This window comes from Cetorhinus maximus, chromosome 28, assembly GCF_964194155.1.
Source record: "Cetorhinus maximus chromosome 28, sCetMax3.hap1.1, whole genome shotgun sequence".
Taxonomy (NCBI): domain Eukaryota; kingdom Metazoa; phylum Chordata; class Chondrichthyes; order Lamniformes; family Cetorhinidae; genus Cetorhinus; species Cetorhinus maximus.
In genome coordinates this window covers 18323012-18345585 of record NC_135906.1, presented here as the reverse complement: position 1 = coordinate 18345585, position 22574 = coordinate 18323012, and the positions used below count along the sequence as shown (strand labels likewise).

General features: G+C 47.2%; 1 protein-coding gene across 1 annotated transcript in view; it reads left to right on the top strand.

The window, feature by feature from the left end:
• The window catches only part of LOC144668765 (adenylate kinase isoenzyme 5-like), a 43404-nt gene that overhangs the window by 3787 nt on the left and 17043 nt on the right, over nucleotides 1–22574 (top strand). Inside the window, exons 2-9 of the mRNA XM_078531096.1 lie at nucleotides 3154–3340; nucleotides 4746–4913; nucleotides 7121–7293; nucleotides 8612–8725; nucleotides 10533–10721; nucleotides 16154–16244; nucleotides 17773–17831; nucleotides 21172–21208. Of these exons, the coding sequence (XP_078387222.1) occupies nucleotides 3154–3340; nucleotides 4746–4913; nucleotides 7121–7293; nucleotides 8612–8725; nucleotides 10533–10721; nucleotides 16154–16244; nucleotides 17773–17831; nucleotides 21172–21208 (1018 nt within the window). The remainder of the gene's footprint in view (nucleotides 1–3153; nucleotides 3341–4745; nucleotides 4914–7120; nucleotides 7294–8611; nucleotides 8726–10532; nucleotides 10722–16153; nucleotides 16245–17772; nucleotides 17832–21171; nucleotides 21209–22574) is intronic.

The window sequence follows — 22574 nt, the reverse complement described above, 5'->3', positions numbered from 1 at the left end:
AGAGATAAGGAGGGGCGTAGGGGATGGAGGAGGTTACAGAGATAGGGAGGGTTGTAGGGGCTGGAGGAGGTTACAGAGATAGGGAGGGGTGTGGGGGCTGGAGGAGGTTACAGAGATAGGGAGGGTTGTAGGGGCTGGAGGAGGTTACAGAGATAGGGAGGGTTGTAGGGGCTGGAGGAGGTTACAGAGAAAGGGAGGGTTGTAGGGGCTGGAGGAGGTTACAGAGATAGGGAGGCATGTAGGGGCTGGAGGAGGTTACAGAGATAAGGAGGGGTGTAGGGGCTGGAGGAGGTTACAGAGATAGAGAGGGTTGTAGGGGCTGGAGGAAGATATGTAGGAAAGTAAGTTGTGAAGAGGACATAAGGAGGCTACAAACAGATCTAAATAGGTTAAGTGAGTGGGCAAAGATCTGGCAGCTGGAATATAATATGGGAAAATGTGAAATTGTTCATTTTGGCAGGAAGAATAAAAGAGAAGCATATTATCTAAATGTTGAAAGATTGCAGAGCTCTGAGGTGCAGAAGGACCTGAATGTCCTAGTGCATGAATCACAAAAGGCTAATATGCAAGTACAGCAGGTAATTAGGAAAGCTAATAGAATGTTATCATTTATTGCGAGGGGAATTGAATACAAAAGTAGGGAGGTTATGCTTCAGTTGTACAGGGCACTAGTGAGACCACATCTGGAGCACTGTGTCCAGAATTGGTCTAATACAGGCAGGAATTATACAGTAAATGGCAGAACCCTTAAGTGCATTGACAGGCAGAGGGATCTGAGTGTACAGGTCCACAGGTCACTGAAAGTGGCAACGCAGGTGGATCAGGTAGTCAGGAAGGCATATGGCATGCTTGCCTTCATTGGCAGGGGTATTGAGTATAAAAGCTGGGAAGTCATGCTGCAGCTGTATAGAACCTTGGTTAGGCCACACTTGGAATATTGCGTGCAATTCTGGTCACCACATTACCAGAAGGATATGGAGGCGTTGGAGAGGGTGCAGAGGAGGTTTACCAGGATGCTGCCTGGTCTGGAGGTTATTAGCTATGAGGAGAGGTTGGAGAAACTCGGATTGTTCTCACTAGAGCGACGGAGATTGAGGGGCGACTTGATAGAAGTTTACAAAATTATGAGTGGCATGGACAGAGTAGATAGTCAGAAGCTTTTTCCCAGGGTGGAAGAGTCAATTACTAGGGGACATAGATTTAAGGTGAGAGGAGAAAACTATAGAGGAGATGTGCAGGACAAGTTTTTTACGCAGAGGGTAGTGAGTGTCTGGAATTCGCTGCCAGAGGAGGTGGTGGAAGCAGGTAGGTACAATAGTGGTGTTTAAGAGGCAGCTTGACAAATACATGAATAGGATGGGAATAGAGGGATACGGACCCCAGAAGTGCAAAATGTTTTAGTTGACGGGCAATATGATCGGCGCAGGCTTGGAGGGCCGAAGGGCCTGTTCCTGTGCTGTACTTTTCTTTGTTCTTTGTTCTTTGTTCTTATTTAAGGAAGGATGTAAATGCATTGGAAGCAGTTCAGAGAAAGTTTACTGGACTAATACCTGGAATGGAGGGGTTGTTTCATGAGGAAAGGTTGGACAGGCTAGGCTTGTATCCGCTGGAGTTTAGAAGAGTAAGAGGCAACTTGATTGAAACACATAAGATCCTGAGGGATCTTGACAGGGTGGATGTGTGGAGAGGATGTTTCCTCTTGTGGGAGAATCACTGTTTAAAATAAGGGGTTGCCCACTGAAAACGGAGATGGGGCGAAATGTTTTCACTCAGAGGGTCGTGAGTCTTTGGAACTCTCTTCTTGAAAAGGTAGTAGAAGCAGAGTCTTTGAATAGTTTTAAAGCAGAGGTGGATAGATTCTTGGTAAACAAGGGGATGATAGCTTTTCGGGGGTAGGTGGGATGCAGATTTCAGGTTACTATCAGATCAGCCATGATGGAGGAGGCTGGAGGGGCTCCTTGTTCATATGTTCATATGTTCGTATGGCTGTATCTTAGCTAAACCCAGTCATTCATGTGCTACTAAACTAAAGGCTCCAGGAGGGTTCCAGCCTTTGGACTCAGCTAATCTCTGAATTCCCGGACTGGGGAAGGCAATGGGGATAAGGGGAAATCGATCAGGTTCCCATTCCTGATCGGTATCCAGGAACAGGCTACATTTGATACTGAGCAGGATGGCAGGGGAGGCTTCATCCTCTCTGTGTGGTTGTGGGTTAACATTTAGCTTTGTCTTTAATTAGCCAGTGCTTCTGATCCCATTGAGCTGCTGTCTGTGCAGGAGAGGTCACTATCCATCTACACTCTGGATAATGGATGCCCTTAATTTTCCCAGAACATCAACCATCCTCTAAACAACAAATTACTGCCTTTATCTAAAACACACATAACACCCTCTTCAAAATATTCCATTAACCACTCGTCCATCATCTGTAATGTTTAACACAAAGACATCATTTTGACTTTGGCTGCCTAGTTGGGGTGAAGTGTAGTCTTCAAGTGAAGTGGGGTGAGGGGGCGTAGAGTAAATGGATGTGGGGCTGTAGGTGTAATCCAATCCCCAGCTTAACATCAGACATTCTGGCTATGTTTTTACAGAATATTATTCATTATGAAAATAGCAAAACCTGCAATAACCTTGGAAAGAAACAAGTAGAGTGATTGAAACACAACGTGTGTGTCTCCGTGACTAGGAGAAACAAACCCAAAGTGTTACAGCACCACCAACCATCAGGAGGGTGTAATGACAGCGTGACATGTTTACATGGCCAGTTCCCACTGTAAATGTGGATATAGGAATTAAAATGGAAAATACTGGCAGGAGAGGTCAGTGAGTGAAGATTGCAATGGAGTCAGAGGTGAAGAGCTTTTTTGGATTATAAACTCAATGCACTAAGAGCTCCACACTGAGTATTTATATTAGGGTCGGCAACTGTCTTGAAGGAGCTGATTCTCATTGTTAATGACCCATTGGTGTGTAACCTGGTCACAGAGGAAGCGACATTAATCATAAAAAAATACCTTTCATGTAAAACTGTCACTTTAAAAAATTCGATGGTTTAAAATGTGACTTTCTAACAAGTGATCCCGTGTTGATTCCTGGTTCCATGTTGATGCCAGGCTGATCCCCTGTGGTGTCTCTCTGATCCTTTCTCAGAGTATGTTGACAGGCCTGATGTACCATCAGCCTGAGGAACCCCTTGAGTATCTGGAGAACTGCCTGAAGAAAGTGCGAGAGATCGGGGGCCTGGAGAAAGTGCGATGGGACACGTTCATCATTCAGGAGAGACGGGCATTGCCTCCAGTTGCAGGCAGCCAGGGGAGGAGAGGCATTTTTCGGAGCGGTAACTTGCTAACCTCATCTCTTCACACCCTTTACATCGTATCCATTGTTTTTTTTAAAATTTGATGCAGTTTAAGAAGCTCCTGGTCTGTTTTTGAGTCTTCTACAGCTGATAGCTCAGTCAGGCACTCAGAACTGGTCAGGTTCTCAATGGGGAGGGTTTGAAGGATGTTCTGGATGGTTCCATCTTGTGACCCAGCTCACAGTCTGATCTAATCTCTGGAATGTAACTCGGGAGAAAGCAGATTTGACTTCACTATCAGCACAGACCCAGATCCACAGAAATTTCCAGTCAAATTTCCCCCCCCCCCCCCGCTTTGAATTGTTGGCTAGGTTTAATTTGCTTGTTTGAGTGGTACTGGGGAAGTGGCCCTCAGTGACATGGTACGGACCAGGGAAAATCCGAGTTTCTATCCTGTCCCTCGGTCTGCTTAGTTGTTCTCAGCTGTGGCAGCGAGAAGTGTGGGAGGAGAGAGTGACAATTGGCCACGGTGTCCCTACCAAATAGTGAAATAAACAACACTCCTGCTATGGCCCTGTGCGGAAGGAATGTGTGTCTGCTGGATCAGGAAATGGTTGGCTTCAGTGATGCCCCTGAAGCCAAGCAGCCAGCTGAGGAATGTGTGAGACAGAATCCCCATGAGGAGAGGTCTGTTACATTCAAAGACTGAAAGGCATCAAAAAATTTGAAAATTACGTCTTATTTTGGATTTGTAAGTTAATTGCAGTATTTCTGTTAATTTGTTGGCATATTTTGCCTCAGTATAAATCTCTTTCTTAAAATAAATCAAATTTGCCATTTTGCCTGAACTATATGGCCAGATAGTTTTGAGTTTATCCGTCTATTTAAGAGACTGTGATGGGTGGGCTCCATTTGATACCAGTACATAAGGTGCCAATAAAAGGAACCTAGTTAGATCTCAGCTGTGGTATTCCTGCTCACTGCATGTGTTAAATCACAAGGTTTATGTCGTAGGAGACACGTGTAAGTTGCAAGCTCCCATAGAAGAGAATTGGGGAGAGATTCTGAATCGTGACAGTAAATGGGAAGAGAGAGAGAGAGGAAGCTTTAAAATGTGATGTCTTGGTTGCATTATTAAAGTGAAGCTGAGTTAAGTAATGCTGGATAACACTGAAAACAAAGGCTTTGACTTTAAGTGCTGCTGTGGTTTTAAATTGCAACTTAGTGATGTTATGTGGGAGTATAACACAATGTACATCACTGCAAAGCAGTTCACTTACTGCAATTGTGGAGATCAGCACAGCAAGTGACTGACATAGCTCTGCTTCTTAACATGAAAGGTAACTCTCGTGGCTGAAACCACAAAATGAGGAGCTCAGTACAGTATATCTCAGGCTTCCATTGTCACGCACTGTTGACTTGTGTTTCTCTCCCTCCCCCACAGCTCTCTCGGAGAGTCACAGTCTGAGTCACTGCCGATATGACCGCCTCCCTCCAATTCACCAATTCTCTATTGAGAGCGACACTGACCTATCAGAGACCGATGAGCTAATTGAGGAATACGTGGTGTTTGACCCATCGAAACCAAGGCCAAGAATCATCCTGGTCATCGGTAAGGTCACTGGGAGTAGGGGGGGAAAAGACGGTCACCTCCATTCACCTCGCATCCAGGGTTGTTACTCCTGTTGAGGGGTGCTGAGGTGATAGTCACTTCTACCAGCCCTTCCAATCCCATTCTTGGCAGAAGTCTGGGAAACCCCTCAACAGGAGTAACTTTCAATCCCCGAAGTGGCCTCTGGTGCTGTGGGTAACACACTCACCTCCCAGTTAGAAGATGGTGGGTTCCAGTCCAACTCCAGAGACTTGAGCATATAATTTAGACTGACAGGGCAGTACTGAAGGAGTGCCACTGTGCTGGGAATGCCATCTTATGAGCGTGATGTTAAATCAAGACTCCTTATGCCGCGCAGGTGGGTGTAAAAGATTGCATTGCAGTATTTTGAAGGAGAGCAGGGGAGTTCTCCCCAACACCCTGGCCAATATCACTGAATCACATTATCTGGTCATTATCAAATTACTGTTTGTGGGAGCTTGCTGTGCCAAATTGGCTGCTACCTTTCCTACATGACAATAGTGATTATACTTCAATATTACCTCATTGGTTATAAAGTGTGATGGGATTTCCTTTTATCCCTGTCGAACCCCTCAACCAATCCAAAGCCAGATAGTTTGGGTTCTGGTTTTTTGCCTCTGATTAGAGAGCTGATTTTCTTCTACTCGTTCTGAGTGATTTCCCCTCTCTAATTGGATTAAAACTCAGCAGGTGGCCAATTCAGAGACTGCAGTAACATTCCAGCTATATTAAAAGCAAAAAACTGCGGATGCTGGAAATCCAAAACAAAAACAAAAATACCTGGAAAAACTCAGCAGGTCTTCAAAGTTCTGTTGAAGGGTCATTCGGACTCGAAACGTTAACTGTGTTCCTCTCCACAGATGCTGCCAGACCTGTTGAGTTTTTCCAGGTATTTTTGTTTTTGTTCCAGCTATATTCCCAGTTGTTAATCACTGTGAGAAGGGGACGGTACTCAGTTTAATCACAATCCCATGGACCTTACACCCGAACAGTCTTTGAAGAAACTCGGATTCCGTTCTGTTTTTCATGACTGCAATTAAAGAGCATACCATCATTTCCAAAGCCCTGGGAAGTATCCCAGGTTATAAAAACAGGCTATGATTTATTCAGCACAAACTCAATGGGCTGCATGGCCTCCTGTGCTGTAACCATCCCAACCTGTGACCCTGTGATTCACTCTAGTTGTGATGTATTACATGTTGAATAATGGTGAATTTAAACACAGTACAAAGGGATAATTACAGATGTAAACCATTGCAGTAAAATGCAGGCAGCATCCTCCTCTCTGTTGACACACAGACAGAGGAGCTGAAATCGGAGTTTATTTTAGTTGAATGTATTTCGTGCTGTTAGTGAAGTCACAGATTGGGGTAAAAGCTAAGTACTGCGAAAGGTGGAAATCTGAAATAAAAACAGAAAGTGCTGGAGAAAACTCAGCAGGTCTGACAGCATCTGTGGAGAGAGAAACAGAGTTAACGTGTCGAGTCCGTATGACCCTTCTTCAGAACTGGGGTAGTGACTGGGGTGGTGGGGTCAGTATTTGCAAAGTTGCCCATTTGATAAGTGACACTGTAGCAACCCAGCTTCACCACAATTGGTTAATTTAAAATATACAGTGGAACCTCCTTGTTCAGAATCCATGTTTAACTATGAGGCTCGGCCAGCATTTATCTCTAGTTGCCCTTGAGAAGGTGGTGGTGAGCTGCCTTCTTGAACCGCTGTAGGTACACCCACAGTGCTGTTAGGGACTTCCAGGATTTTGACCCAGCGACAGTGAAGGAACGGCGATATATTTCCAAGTCAGGATGGCGAGTGGCTTGGAGGGGAACTTCCAACTGGTGGTGTTCCCGTGTATCTGCTGCCCTTGTCCTTCTGGTCGTGGGTTTGGAAGGTGCTGTTGAAGGAGCCTTGGTGAATTCCTGCAGCGCATCTTGTAGAAGGTACACACACTGCTGCTACTGTGCGTCGGTGGTGGAGGGAGTGAATGTTTGTGGATGGGCTGCCAATCACGTGGGCTGCTTTGTCCTGACTCTTCCCAATCTGTACAAAACCAATGAGTTAGGCTGATGAGGGGTCCCGAAGAATCCAGTATTTTGTGACTGACAGATTTATTGCTGTTTGCTTTCTGTTGTAGTATTCGTGTTTTCTCTCTCCTTCCTCCCTTTTGTCATTCTCTCCTTCCGAAGGAGGGCCAGCCAGTGGCAAACGAACTCAAAGCATGAAAATAGCTGGACATTATGGATTCATCTACATATCAGTGGGGGAGCTCCTGCGTGAAAAGATGCTTCACAACGCCAGCAACAACAGGAAATGGGGCCTGATAGCAAAAATCATCACAAATGGAGAGCTGGCTCCTCAGGTACTGGAGAGATGGTGATGGTGATGGTAATTAGAGAGACATCAGATTGAGCTGGTTAATCCCTGAGTCTGAAACATTTCTCTCCTTTTGCTTGTCAGAAACTAAAAACAACAACAGCACTACATTCATATAGCGCCGTTATCATTGTAAAATATCCCCAAGCGCTTTACAGAAACGATTATTAAATAAAATTTGACACTGAGCTTCACATGGAGAGATATTAAGGACAAGTGACCAAAAGCTTTGTCAAAGAAGTGGGCTTAAGGAGCATCTTAAAGGAGGAGGGAGAGAGATCGAGGGACGGAGAGAGGTTTAGGGAGGGAATTCCAGAGCTTAGGGTCGAGGTAGCTGAAAGCACAGCTGCCAATGGTGAAGATATGGAAATTAGGGATGCTCAAGGGGCCGGAGTAAGAGCTCAGAGATCTCGCGGGGGTGGGTGAGGGGGTTGTGAGGTTGGAAGAGATTACAGAGAGGGGAGGGATGAGATTGTGGCACGGTCTGAAAACAAGGATGAGAATTTTAAACATCGAGGTGTTGCTAGACTGGGAGCCAGTGTAGGTCAGCAAGAACAGGGGGTGATGGGGTGAATCGATGGTGTGAGTTAGGACACTGGGCAGCTAATACCTTCCTCATTCTATTAGTACCTCAGCTAGTGATTACAGCACCTTGTTTCTGAGTCACATCGGCAATTAATTCCCAGCTTTGACCTATGCCCTTTGAGGGGTTTTCTAATCTTAACCAATGGGAACTCCATGATTCTGCAATAGAGAGAGCCTGATCACTACCAAGAGATAGCTACAGGTGAGTGTCAGACAGGGAGAGACCAGGAGCAGGGGCGAATGTGATGCTCATGTGGTTAAATAGCCAGCCAATACACTCAGTGGGTGAGGAGTTGGAGGACAACCAGTGTAACTCAGCAAAGAATCAGAACCCTCAGGAGAGGAGGTGAGATTCAGAGCACGTGTGTGCGTGCGTGTGTGTGTGTGTGTGTGTGTGCGCGCGTGCATGTGTGTGTGTGTGCATGTGTGGCTGGGGAGGAGATGCTGCGGTTAGTGCTGGGACAGATCACCCTGGGTGATCCAGGGACTGGCGTATTAATGTACCGCCCATCAGACAATCGTCTACAGCCCCAAACATCTGCCCTAACGTGAGTTGCTCCCAGATGTAAACATCTGCCCTGACAGAAGCTCCTCTCTGTGGTGGTCAGTGTGCGGAGCTTTTCCATTTCTAAACTGTGCAGCAAAACTCACTGCAAAGTAGCACAAATCCTTTCCTATATCACTAACATCCACTGGTGTTTGCTTCTTTTCCTGTTCAGGAAACAACAATAATGGAGATTAAGCAACAGCTGATGCAGTATCCAGATGCACAGGGCTTTGTCATTGATGGCTTCCCACGGGATGTTTCCCAGGCAATCTGCTTCGATGATCAGGTGATGACGTTACCCAGTCAATCAAATAAAAACAGAACAAACTTACATTTCCGTAGCACCGATCACAACCTCGGGACACCCCAAAGCACTTTACGGCCAATGAAGTACTTCCTGAGGTGTAGTCACTGTATAATGTAGGAAAGTGGCAGCCAAGAGGTGCACAGCAAGCTCCCACAAAGAACAATGTGATAAGCGATTAAATCAGATGCTTAATGATGCTGCTTGAGTAATTAGTGTTCCCCAGACTGCCCAGGAATACCATGGCTTTGACAGTACATGAGAGGGCAGACACAACCTCAGGTTACTGTGTCATCCAAAAAACGGCACATCCTTCAGCACAGCAGTTCTTCAGTACTGACCTTCCAACAGTGTGGCACTCCCTCAGTACTGACCCTTTGATAGTGCAGCACTCCCTCAGTACTGACCCTCGACAGTGTGGCACTCCCTCAGTACTGACCCTCTGACAGTGCAGCGCTCCCTCAGCACTAACCCTCTGATTGTACAGTGCTCCCTCAGTGCTGACCCTCTGACAGTGCAGCGCTCCCTCAGCACTGCCCCTCTGACAGTGCAGCGCTCCCTCAGCACTGCCCCTCTGACACTGCAGCACTCCCTCAGCACTGCTGCTCTGACAGTGCAGCTCTCCCTCAGTACTGCCCCTCTGACAGTGCAGCACTCCCTCAGTACTGCCCCTCTGACACTGCAGCACTCTCTCAGTACTGACCCTCTGACAGTGCAGCACTCCCTCAGCACTGCCCCTCTGACACTGCAGCACTCCCTCAGCACTGCTGCTCTGACAGTGCAGCTCTCCCTCAGTACTGCCCCTCTGACAGTGCAGCACTCCCTCAGTACTGCCCCTCTGACACTGCAGCACTCTCTCAGTACTGACCCTCTGACAGTGCAGCACTCCCTCAGTACTGCCCCTCTGACACTGCAGCACTCCCTCAGCACTGCTGCTCTGACAGTGCAGCTCTCCCTCAGTACTGCCCCTCTGACAGTGCAGCACTCCCTCAGTACTGCCCCTCTGACACTGCAGCACTCTCTCAGTACTGACCCTCTGACAGTGCAGCACTCCCTCAGTACTGACCCTCTGACAGTGCAGCACTCCCTCAGTACTGACCCTCTGACAGTGCAGCACTCCCTCAGTACTGACCCTCTGACAGTGCAGCACTCCCTCAGTACTGACCCTCTGACAGTACAGCACTCCCTCAGTACTGACCCTCTGACAGTGCAGCACTCCCTCAGTGCTGACCCTCTGACAGTACAGCACTCCCTCAGTACTGCCCCTCTGACAGTGCAGCACTCCCTCAGTGCTGAGCCTCTGACAGTGCAGCACTCCCTCAGTACTGCCCCTCTGACAGTGCAGCACTCCCTCAGTACTGCCCCTCTGACACTGCAGCACTCCCTCAGCACTGCTGCTCTGACAGTGCAGCTCTCGCTCAGTACTGCCCCTCTGACAGTGCAGCACTCCCTCAGTACTGACCCTCTGACAGTGCAGCACTCCCTCAGTACTGACCCTCTGACAGTGCAGCGCTCTCTCAGTTCCCCCTTGCAGTGTCGGCTCTGATTTTGGGCTCAAGTTTCTGGATTTCAATCTAAAGGCTTCTTGCATAACAGGTCATATTACAGCCAGATATCGCAGTCACTGTTAGACCAATCAGAACACAAAGCGTCACAGTACAATCCTACAGATAGGGAACTATAAGAAATACATTCAGACAAATATAAATTTTAGTTGGAATATTGAAATGAGTATTTTTTGGAAATGCATCAAAAGTTCGATCCTGATGTTTTGAGTTTCTGTCCTCAGATCTGTGTTCCAGACCTGGTGGTGTACCTGGCTTGCGCTAACTGCCGGCTGAGAGAGCGGCTGGAGAAGCGGGCAGTGGAAGGGCGCCCCGATAACAATCCCAAAGCCATCCGCAGGCGCCTCATTACCTTCAAGCAAAACATCGTGCCTTTGGTCCAATATTACCAGGAGAAAAGCCTCATTGCAACGGTGAGTTGGTATGAGTTATTGGAAGTCACAAGGACCCAACAGCACAGAAGGAGGCAGTTCGGCCCATCATTACCTGTGCTGGCTCTTTGAAGGATTATCCAGTTAGTCCCACTCACCTGCTCTTTCTCCCATGGTCCTTGAGAATACTCCCTCTTTTGAAGGTCATTATTGAATCTGCTTCCACCGCCCTTTCAGGCAGCGCATTCCAGATCACAACAACTCACTGAGTGGAAAATGTTTTCTTCTCTTCTCCACTAGTTATTTTGCCAATTATCTTAATCCTGAGACACCAATCATTTACTGAATGCTAGATTTATTTGCAGAGTTACATTACAAATGTCTGCCTCCTCCCTAACCGACACGCACTGTCCTGCAAGTCTCTCTTTATATGTGCTCAAGGTACCTAAACAATCAAAGCCTTCTTGCCACTAAAAACAGTTTCTCCTTATTTATTCTATCGGAACCCTTCATAATATTGAACACCTATTAAATTTCTCCTTAACCTTTTTGTGCTCTAAGGATAACAATTCCAGCTTCTCCAGTCTAACCACGTAATTGAAATCTCTCTATTCCCACAGACACTCCAGATGTAACCAGAGGAGAGCAGAGATGATAATAATCCTGAGGCAGTTTGTTCTTCAGATGAGTGAGTTACAGTGCAAGTCCCTGGTCCACAACCTGTCACTCGCCCCTGCTTTAAGGAACGATACAGAGTTAATGTTGTGACACCCTGAGTTACTGACAGCCAGTGTAGTTTCGATAATCCCGATGCTACATTCACTGAACTGGAACCATTGCCTGAGTGCAAGGTCCTAACTGTTAATGGTTTGTTAATTAGCTATTAATTGATTGTTAATTATATATTAATGGTCTGTTAATTGGGTTATTAAGGTTAAGGATATAGTGGAGGACATTGATTGATTAGGTACCTCAAGTACATGTTAAAAGAGACTCCTGGGACACTGGCTATTGTTTAGGGAGGAAGCAGACATTTGTAATGTTGCATTCTGCAAACAAGCCTAGTATTCTGTAAATGATTGGTGTCTAGTCTCCTAATTCACCAACTGGCTTCAGAGTGAATTAACACCAACACAGGAACCTCAACACATTGCAGGTGTCCCCACCCCTATATAAAAAAAAAGACTGCAATTAGTATAAATTAGCATTAACTTAGCATACATTAGCATAAATCAATCACAATTAGCATAATCTACTTCCCTTTTATCGGTGTGAATTTGATCCTGAAACACGCCCGCTCCCTCATTAGAGAGGGTCTTTTTCTGAACCTGTCCGGGGTTTGCTCTCTTTCCCAGGGGATAGTGTGGGTCAGTCAATCCTGACTCAGTTGAAAGGTCACCCACCACCTGTGGAATAAACAAAAGCCATCATTTCAACTGTTGTCAAATAATGGAGATGACACGTGATAACATCTGTCATAGGGAAAATGTTAGAAGTTACTATTAAAGAGTTTATGGCAGGGCACTTAGAAAAATTCAAGGCAGTCAGGCAGAGTCAACATGTTTCTGTGAAAGGGAAATCATGTTTAACCAATTTATTGGAGTTCTTTGAAGGAGTCACATGTGCTATGGATAAAGGTGGATGTACTGTACTTATATTTCCAGAAGGCATTTGATAAAGTGCCACATCAAAGGTTATTGCAGAAAATTAAAGCTCATGGCATAGGTGGTAACATATTGGCATGGATAAAAGATTGGCTGGCTAACAGAAAGCAGAGAGCTGGCATAAGTGGGTCTTTTTCTGGTTGGCAAGATGTAACGAGTGGTGTGCCACAGGGATCAGTGCTGAGGCCCCAACTGTTTACAATTTATATAAATGACTTGGATGAAGGGAACGAAGGTATGGTTGCTAAATTTGCCAAAGGTAGGTAGGAACATAAATTATGAAGGGGACATAAGGAGGCAACAAAGGGACATAGATATGTTAAGTGGGTGGCAAAGATCTGGCAAATGGAATATAATGTGGGCAAATGTTAAATTGTCAATTTTGGCAGGAAGAATAAAAAGGAAGCTTATTATCTAAATGGTGAGAAATTGCAGAGCTCTGAGATTCAAAGAGATCTGGGTGTCCTAGTGCATGAATTACAAAATGCTAGTATGCAGGTACAGCAAGTAATTAGGAAAGCTAATGGAATGTTATCATTTATTGTGAGGGGAATTGATTTAAAAAGTAGGGAGATTATGCTTCAGTTGTACAGGGCACTGGTGAGACCACATCTGGAGTACTGTGTACAGTATTGGCTTCCTAATTTAAGGAAAGCTGTAAATGCGTTAGAAGCAGTTCAGAGAAGGTTTACTAGACTAATACCAGGAATGGACGGGTTGTCTTATGAGGAAAGGTTGGGCAGCTACTGGAGTTTCGAAGAGTAAGAGGTGACTTGGTTGAAACCTTTAAGATCCTGAGGGGTCTTTGCAGGGTGGATGTGGAGAGGATGTTTCCTCTTGTGGGAGAGTCTAAATAACATGCCACAAATACTAGGGAACTAAGGGTCTAGTGAGAAGGAGGAATTGAAGGAAATTATTACTAAAACAAAAGTGCTGGAGAAATTAATGGGACTGAAAGCCAATAAATCCCCTGGACCTGAGCATCTACATCCCAGGGTGCTAAAGGAGGTGGCCCTGGAAATAATGGATGCATTGGTTGTCATCTTCCAAAATTCCGTAGATTCTGGAACAGTCCCGGCAGAATGGAGGGTGGCAAATGTAATCCACTATTTAAAAAAGGAGGGAGAAAACAGGGAATTACAGACCCGGTTAGTCTAACATCAGTAGTAGGGAAAATCCTAAAGTCTATTATAAAGGATGTGATAACAGGACACTTGGAAAATATCAATGGGATTAGACAAAGTCAACATGGATTTATGAAGGGAAATCATGTTTGACAAACCTACTGGAGATTTTTGAGGACATAACGAGCAGAATAGATATGGGCGAACCAGTGGATGTGGTGTGTTTGGATTTTCAGAAAGTTTTTGATAAAGTCCTACATAAGAGGTTAGTGTGCAAAATTAAAGCACATGGGATTGGGGGTAATATATTGGCATGGATTGAGAATTGATTAGCAGACAGGAAACAGAGAGTAGGAATAAATGGGTCTTTTTCGGAGTGGCAGGTAGTGACTAGTGGGGTACTGCAGGGTTCAGTGCTTGGGCCCCAGCCATTCACAATATATATCAATGATTTGGATGCGGGATCCAAATGTAATATTTCCAAGTTTGCTGACGACACAAAACTAGGTGGGAATGTGAGTGGTGAGGAGGAGGTTAAGAGGCTTCAAGGCGATTTAGACTAGTTGAATGAGTAGGCAAGTACATGGCAGATGCAGTATAATGTGAATAAGTGTGAAGTTATCCACTTTGGTAGGAAAAACACAATGACAGAGTATTATTTAAATGGTGATAGATTGGGAAATGTTGATGTACAAAGGGACCTGGGTGTCCTTGTACACCAATCACTGAAAACAAGCATGTAGGTGCAGCAAGCAGTTAAGAAGGCAGATGGTATGTTGGCCTTCATTGTGAGAGGAATTGAGTACAGGAGCAAGAATGTCTTACTGCAGCTGTACAAGGCCTAGGTGAGACCACACCTGGAGTATTGTGTGCAGTTTTGATCTCCTTATCTAAGAAAAGATATACTTGCCATAGAGGGAGTGCAGCAAATTTCACCAGGATTGTCATATGAGGACATTGGGCCGACTAGGCCTCTATTCACTGGAGTTTAGAAGAATGAAAGGGGATCTCATTGAAATATATAAAATCCTGACAGGGATGGACAGACTGGATGCAGGGTTGATATTTCCTTTGGCTGGGGGGCCTAGAACAAGGGGTCACAGTCTCAGGATACGGGGTAGACCATTCAGGACTGAGATGAGGAGAAACCTCTTCACTCAGAGGGTGGTGAACCTTTGGTTTTCTCTAACACAGAAGGCTGTGGAGGCCAAGTTACTGAATATATTCAAGAAGGAAATAGATAGATTTCTAGACTCTAAAAGCATCAAGGGATATGGAGAGAGCGGGAGCATGGCGTTGAGATCGAGGATCAGCCATGACCATATTGAATGGTGGAGCAGGCTCAAGAGGCTGAGTGGCCTATTCCTGCTCCTAGTTTCTATGTTTCCATGTAACTAGGGGGTCACAGTTTAAAAATAAAGGGTCGCTCATTTAGGATAGAGATGAGGAGAAATTTTTTCTCTCAACAGGTTGTGAGTCTTTGGAACTGTTTTCCTCAAAAGGTGGTGGAAGCAGAGTCTTTGAATATTTTTAAGGCAGAGGTAGATAGATTCTTGATTAACAAGGGGGTGAAAGGTTATCAGGGATAGGCAGGGATGTGGGTTGAGGTTACAATCCGATCAGCCATGATCTTATTGAATGGCGGAGCAGGTTTGAGGGGCTGAATGGCCTCCTCCTGCTCCTCATATGTATGTATGTATGTAATAAACTCATCAATATTACACCACGTGTGATATTCTTTAAGCTGTGTATCACTGTTCATGAATCTCTGGCATCTCAACAGTTGTGCCTTTTGACATCCATAATCTTAGACTAAATCCATGGAAAATAAAAACAGAATTACCTGGAAAAACTCAGCAAGTCTGGCAGCATCGGCGGAGAAGAAATCAGTCAACGTTTCGAGCCCTCATCCATGGTTTGTTTAATGGATTGTATTCAGGAGTCAGTGAGTGATTTACAGAGAAATGACGGTACTGACACAGGCCATTCAGCCCATCCACTCTGTGCTGGTGTTTACCAGCAGTATCACAATCCCATGTACCCATCCTGTTCCCATGTCCCTTCATCCACTCTCCTATCCGGCCTTGTCAGGGCTGTTGACACTCTCTCTGTTTCACTCACTGACTCTGGCAGTACATTCCACACACTCACAACCCTCTGTATAAAGCTTTGTCCTGATCTCTGTCCTAAATATTTTCCAATTAATCTTCTATCCCATTCAGCCCCTCCCAAAAAGTACTTCAGCTTTTGTAAAGTGTGTTTGGAGTCCTGAGGTTGTGAAAAGTGCCACAGTTATCTCATTATAACCCACTAGCAGTGCAGGCATGGCTCCCAAAGAATGGTCACATGTTCTTGGACTGGGAGAGGCAATGCCTTTGAGAGACGAGGGAAAGATATAAGAAAAGGAAAGCATTAAAGCTAAAATCTCGTTCTGGGAGTGTTTGATGGGGACAGTGTAGAGGGAGCTTTACTCTGTATCTAACCCCGTGCTGTACCTGTCCTGGGAGTGTTTGATGGGTTCACTATTGTATTTCATCTGCTCAATCGCTGTAATATTCATCCCTGTTCCCAACCAAATGTTTATCCAGCTGCTTTATTGGCTCTGGGTTGTTTCCTGCATCGCAGAGACTGACAGTGGAGAGTGTTTGATACAGTTTTTGTGTGTGTCTCTCTCTCTCTCTCACAGTTTGATGGAGACAGGATAGAAGAGCAGGTGTTTGAAGATATCACAGTGACATTGGATGGAAAACTCACCCCAAACAAACAGCCAGTGGCAGGTGAGTGCCAGTGGAAGGCCTGTGCCAACTGTGCCAGAGGGGCAGGAGTGACGAGTCAGGGTAGGAATGAGGGAACAGGGCAGGAGAGAGGGGATGAGGTAGGAGAGAGGGGTCAGGGTAGAAGTGAGGGATCAGGGCAGGAGTGAGGGGATGGGTTAGGAGTGAGGGGACAGGGTGGGAGGGAGGGGTCAGGATAGGAGTGAGAGGACGGGTTAAGAGTGAGGGGACGGGTTAGGAGTGAGGGGACGGGTTAGGAGTGAGGGGATGGGTTAGGAGTGAGGGGACGGGTTAGGAGTGAGGGGACGGGTTAGGAGTGAGGGGATGGGTTAGGAGTGAGGGGACGGGTTAGGAGTGAGGGGACAGGGTAGGAGTGAGGGGACGGGTTAGGAGTGAGGGGACGGGTTAGGAGGGAGGGGTCAGGGTGGGAGGGAGGGGTCAGGATAGGAGTGAGAGATCAGGGTAGGAGTGAGGGGATGGGATAGGAGTGAGGGATCAGGGCAGAGGGAGGGGACGGGGCAGAGGGAGGGACCTGGGCAGGAGTGAGGGACCTGGGCAGGAGTGAGGGACCTGGGCAGGAGGGAGGGACCTGGGCAGGAGTGAGGGGCCTGGGCAGGAGTGAGGGGCCTGGGCAGGAGTGAGGGGCCTGGGCAGAGGGAGGGTACAGGGCAGAGGGGGGACTCAAGGCAGAGTGAGGAGATGGAGCGGAGGGAGGGAACGAGTCCGAGTGAGGGGATGCGGCAGAGGAAGGAGACAGGGTAGAGATGAGGGGAGAGTGTCTGATTGCCCACCCCCTGATGCCAGACAGATTGTAATTCCTGAAATCCCTCTCATTCCTGAACTCGGTCTCGTCTCGAAAGGTCACACCCGGATCTGATTGGCTCCCACACTGGGGTCAGTAAGTGGAGCTCCCAGCTTTCAGAGCGGGACGATAGCTGAGTTACTCTTACAGAGAGCTGGCACGCACAATGAGATGGGCTGAATGGTCTCCTTCTGTGCTGTGACCATTTTCTGAATGTCCAGCCTGAGGGAAGGCCAGATGTTGGCTCCCAGGACCAGGCTGAGCTGAATGAGGTGTCTCCTCTGATGTCCGGGACTCTGTCCCGGGGCTAATGTTGCTGCTAAATTGTAACTGGAGGCTCCAGGAGATTCAGAGCATTGCAGCCATGCACACAGGACTTACATCTTCATATATTTCTCACTCAAACATTGATTCTCACTTTGCATTACTTTTAGTGCTCTAGTTAACACGTGTGTTAAATTCTGGTTTTCAGAAGTGAAGATTTAAAGGGTTTAAAATAAAGCTAGGGGAAATAAACACAAATTAAAACTCACCGCCAGAGTTAACAGAACCCTTTTAATAGCAGTCTAAACTTGACTATCGAGAGTTAAATGTCACCTAAAGCTCAGGGAGGAAGTGGCTTGGAAACAGTCAATCTCTGGGAATATTGTATTAAGTGTTGTGAAGATACAGGTGCCTGAAAGCAGGATTGTTTAATTCTTCTGTCTCTCTCCCTCTCTTTCCACTCAGGCCCCAGTGAGCTCGATCTCTGCCTGATCACTGACGCCAACTCAGATACTGAGGAGCAGGTAACAGCAATAAATTCACTGTTGTCCGTCCATGTCCGCCCTTCCTTCCCCACACCCCCTCCCTTTTTCTAAATTCACCCTTGAGAATATTCCACAAGCACCTGTTGCCCTTTCCCTCACTCTGACCCTGAGGAACCACACGGAAGCTGGAGAACTATTCGACTCTGAAAGGCAGAGCCTGAGCCCATCTGCCCAACACACCCAGCAGCAGGAACGTTGAGCAGTGGTCTGCAGAGGGTCTAGCTGTGCTGTGACCGCCCTGCTGGGCTGTGTAGTGTTTACCAGCTAAGCCCACAGTGTCCATTCTTCGGGGCTGTGTGTTGGGTGTCTCAAGACATCACGGACTCTGATGTTCACTCAAATCCAGCCCCCGGGGCAGTGGTTGAAAAGGAATCAGACCCTGGGTTGACTCTATCTCTCCCTAGCCCAGCGTCCTGAACCAACTGAGAGAGAGAGAGAGTAGGGGGCTGGAATTAAAAGCACATCAATAGACCTTCTCTCTAAATTGCTCTGTGAGACACTTTCCCGGACAAGGTTCCTTTAAAAGACAAGGGTGCCTTTCTGTGACATGCAGCCCATTTTGCTGCAGTTGGATTGGAACGCTAACATTGGGAGAGATTGGTTCCCATGGAGACTCATCAGCCCAAATGCTCAGTGATGCAGTAATTTCACAGCCTCCCTCCCCAGCCCCATCCCCCATCAACTGAGGATCCCAAAACTTCCCTGTGGTGTTCCCAAATCTCCGAGATCGGCCTGGACTCTCCACAAATCATGAAAGATTCACCTTGTGGACATTGATGAACAGGAAACTGGGAGAAAAAAAACATTGGGGCATTAAAACTTATTTTTAATGTGTCTTTTTCCTTTACTTTGAATATTTCTGACTATTATTTATAAGAAGTAATGGAAATGGACAGGATATTTGACTGGGTGAGGCATGTAAGGACATGTAATAAAATCTCCAGGATTACATTAAATCAGAGTTGGCAACCCAATTTCCTTCAATATTTCCATAGAGACTGCCTCCTGAACCAATCAAATCCCACCTCAAACTTTCAATGTCCTTATTTCAGCGAGGGATCAGAGTGCAGGGTGGAGAGAGAAAGAGACAGCAAATGAGAGAGAGAGAGAGAGAGAGAGGGAAAGGAGGAAACAAAACAGAAAAACTCCATCCTTCTCTTTCCCTCCATCTCTCTCTTCCCATCCCTCTCTCCCACTATCCTCATCCCTCTCTCCATCCATCCCTCTCTTCCATCTGAGTGTTAGAGGGATGGAGGAATGGGGGGAGAGAGGGATGGGGGGAGAGAGAGGGATCGGGGGAGAGAGTGGCATGGCGGGAGAGAGGGATGAGGATGGAGGGAGAGAGTGGCATGGCGGGAGAGAGGGATGAGGATGGAGGGAGATGGGGATGGAGGGAGAGAGGGATGGAGGGAGTGAGAAGGATGGAGGGAGAGAGAGGGATGGAGGGAGAGAGAGGGATGGAGGGAGAGAGAGGGATGGCGGGAGAGAGGGATGGCGGGAGAGAGGGATGGCGGGAGAGAGAAGGATGGCGGGAGAGAGGAATGGTGGGAGAGAGGGATGAGAATGGTGGGAGATGGGAATGGAGGGAGAGAGGGATGGAAGGAGTGAGAAGGATGCAGGGAGTGAGAAAGATGGTGGGAGAGAGAAGGATGGCGGGAGAGAGGGATGGTGGGAGAGAGGGGGATAGTGGGAGAGAAGGATGAGGATGGAGGGAGAGAGAGGGATGGAGGGAGAGAGAGGGATGGTGAGAGAGAGGGATGAGGATGGAGTGAAAGAGGGATAGTGGGAGAGAGGGGGACGGGGATGGAGGGAGAGGGGGATGAGAGAGAGAGAGGGATGGCAGGAGAGAGAGGGATGGAGGGAGAGAGGGATGGAAGGAGTGATACAGTGAGGGGAGAATATGAAAGAGAAAGAGTGGAAGAGAGATGGACTGGTGATCGATTGCTGACTGGCTGTGCTCCATTAGAAAGGGCAGAAGGCAGCTGATCAGGTTCGGGCCCAATCCAGTCCCTCGGAGCAGGAGCAAGTGTGGGAGCTCCTGACACCGTCCACATTGGACAATGACATTCCCGTGACAACATCAGGAAAAGCTTTCAATTCCCCGGAGAAAGGTTTGACACAATAGGGCCAGTATTTTGGAGAGACATTGTACTGTGGCTGTTCTCTCTCTGTTCCCTCTCTCCAAAGCCCTGAGTGTATTTTAGCACCAATCACAAGCTGCCTTTGGGTAATTATTTGGAGGAGTGAATTCAAATATATTTAGAATCAATTTGGTTACATAATGCAGCCAACACAAAACCATCTTCCTCTACGGGCAAGTTGACTGGCCAGCCAAGGACAGGAGCTAAGCTCTATCATGTAGGATTTGATCAGCTGAGTTACCAACCCTTCTAGAATAGTCCAGGAGGCTCCAGGGAATTCATCTCCTGGACACAGAGGAAAATCACTAGGGGATTAATAATGTTGCTTAATGGTTCCTTTGCACCCCTTTGTTTATTAGCTCCAAGAATATTGGAGATGGGGGAGCGGCTGAAAGGAAAGGGCCGTTTGACTGGGGGTGGGGGATGGTGGGGTGGGGGGTGGGCGGGGGGGTCAAGGGAAGGGTTTGAGCCGGAGGTCCATGTGATGGAAGCTCCGGGAATATGCCCGACTGGAGTTGCTGACCCAATTGACCAGTGCGGCTGTGAAGCTGGGAAAGAGGGGGAGCTGCCTGATACTAACTGGAGCTTGTCAGAGGTGAGTTAGACCGAGCGAAGGAAGGAGGGAGTGTGCCAGGCTCATGGAAAAGAAAGAGTTCGTTTAGGGAACAGCTGCGGGGCGGAGGGGGGTCTCGATTTTGGTCGTGTGGCCGGCAGAGACAGCCTGTCTGGGAATGTGATAGGATCCATCTCAGTCTGGGGTTCAGGTCACTGATGGGGGAAATCGAGGCTGTCTGAACATCTGCTGGCAGAGCTGGGCCAACGTGTGAGTCTGAGGCTCTACAGCAGCTCGCCTGTGAAGCCTTCGCAGATTGAATAGCCCGTCATCATTCAGCACCGGGGCTGCGAGGCACCATAAGACTGTTGATGCCCACACAAGTTTTGGAGGTGAGGTGAAGGGGCTGGAGGGGTGGAGGGGGGGAGGGGTGCTGCAGGGGAAGCCTATAGGTAGGGTAAGCCTGCCTCTTCCTTCCCTTTACCAGCACAGGCACGACGGGCTGAAGGGCCTCTTCCTGTATGTTCTCTGATTGAATGTGGTGAGCTTGTCGAGTTTGTGGGGTTGTGGTCAATGGTTTCAGGCTGGTTAATAATATTCTCTCTTGTTTGGTCTGTTGCGACAGGCTGGAGATTCTGCCTCTGGTGACGAGTCCCTACAAGGTCAGTAATGATAGAAACATAGAAACATAGAAACTAGGAGCAGGAGTAGGCCATTCGGCCCTTCGAGCCTGCTCCGCCATTCATTATGATCATGGCTGATCATCCAACTCAATAGCCTGCTCCCGCTTTCTCCCCATATCCTTTGATCCCTTTCGCCCCAAGAGCTAAATCTAACTCCTTCTTGAAAACATACCATGGTTTGGTCTCAACTACTTTCTGTGGTAACGAATTCCACCACTCTCTGGGTGAAGAAATTTCTCCTCACCTCAGTCCTAAATGGTCTACCCCATCTCAGAACATTAGCATCCACAGACAACGTGTTGGAGATACAGTCCAGCCCTGAGGGGGTGGGGGGGCGGGTGGTGGGGGGAATGGAAAACTCTCGACATAGTGGAGGAGAGCAAACTTTCCTTTTCTTCAGTGCACCCTAGAGTCAGAGGGAGGCTCTGATCACCATCAGAGCACACGTATGACCCGGTACCTGGCGTATCGTAGGTAGTATGTGGGCAGTGTGAGATTGTGGGGGAGTGCTGGGGACAGTATTTATTTCTGTGTTTGAAGATGGGTGCAACTGTAAGTTTCCTGTTACAGGTGTTTCTGTGTGAATTGCAAATCACTCCCACATAAATTCCAAATTGTCACAAGTTTTCAGGTGTCACAGTCACATAGAGATTTCTGCATCACAATTAAAACAGTGATAAATATAGAGAAAACAAGTTACCTACAGCGAAAGCTCACCAGTGTCAAAAGCACCACTTAATTACCATCCCAAGACACATTTTAAAAGGGAAAAACTGTTTCTATTTCCTTTCCTGCTGGTTCTTTCTGACCTCTAATTGACCTGTGGATCCAAGTAAGACAGTTAGCCTCTGTGTGATCGGGGAAATCAGATGTTGTGTCCTGAAACACACTCACTTTCCCACAAGTCTCATACATTGGATGTCATTGATGGAGAGCATGTGAATTGACTCGATGGGAGCAATGCCATTGGGGGCGGGGTAGTTAATAAGCTGACTCACTTTGTTGCGATGGAACATTATCCTGGATAGTGTCATCAATGCCTCAGGGGGTAGTTCTCTTGCCTCTGGGTGAGAAGGTTTGGGTTCAACCCCCAATCCAGAGACTTGAGCACCAAGTCTGAAACTCTAGTGCAGTACTGAGGGAGTGCTGTACTGTCAGAGGGTCAGTACTGAGGGAGTGCTGTACTGTCAGATGTTCAGTACTGAGGGAGTGCTGTACTGTCAGAGGGTCAGTACTGAGGGAGTGCTGCACTGTCAGATGTTCAGTACTGAGGGAGTGCTGTACTGTCAGAGGGTCAGTACTGAGGGAGTGCTGCACTGTCAGATGTTCAGTACTGAGGGAGTGC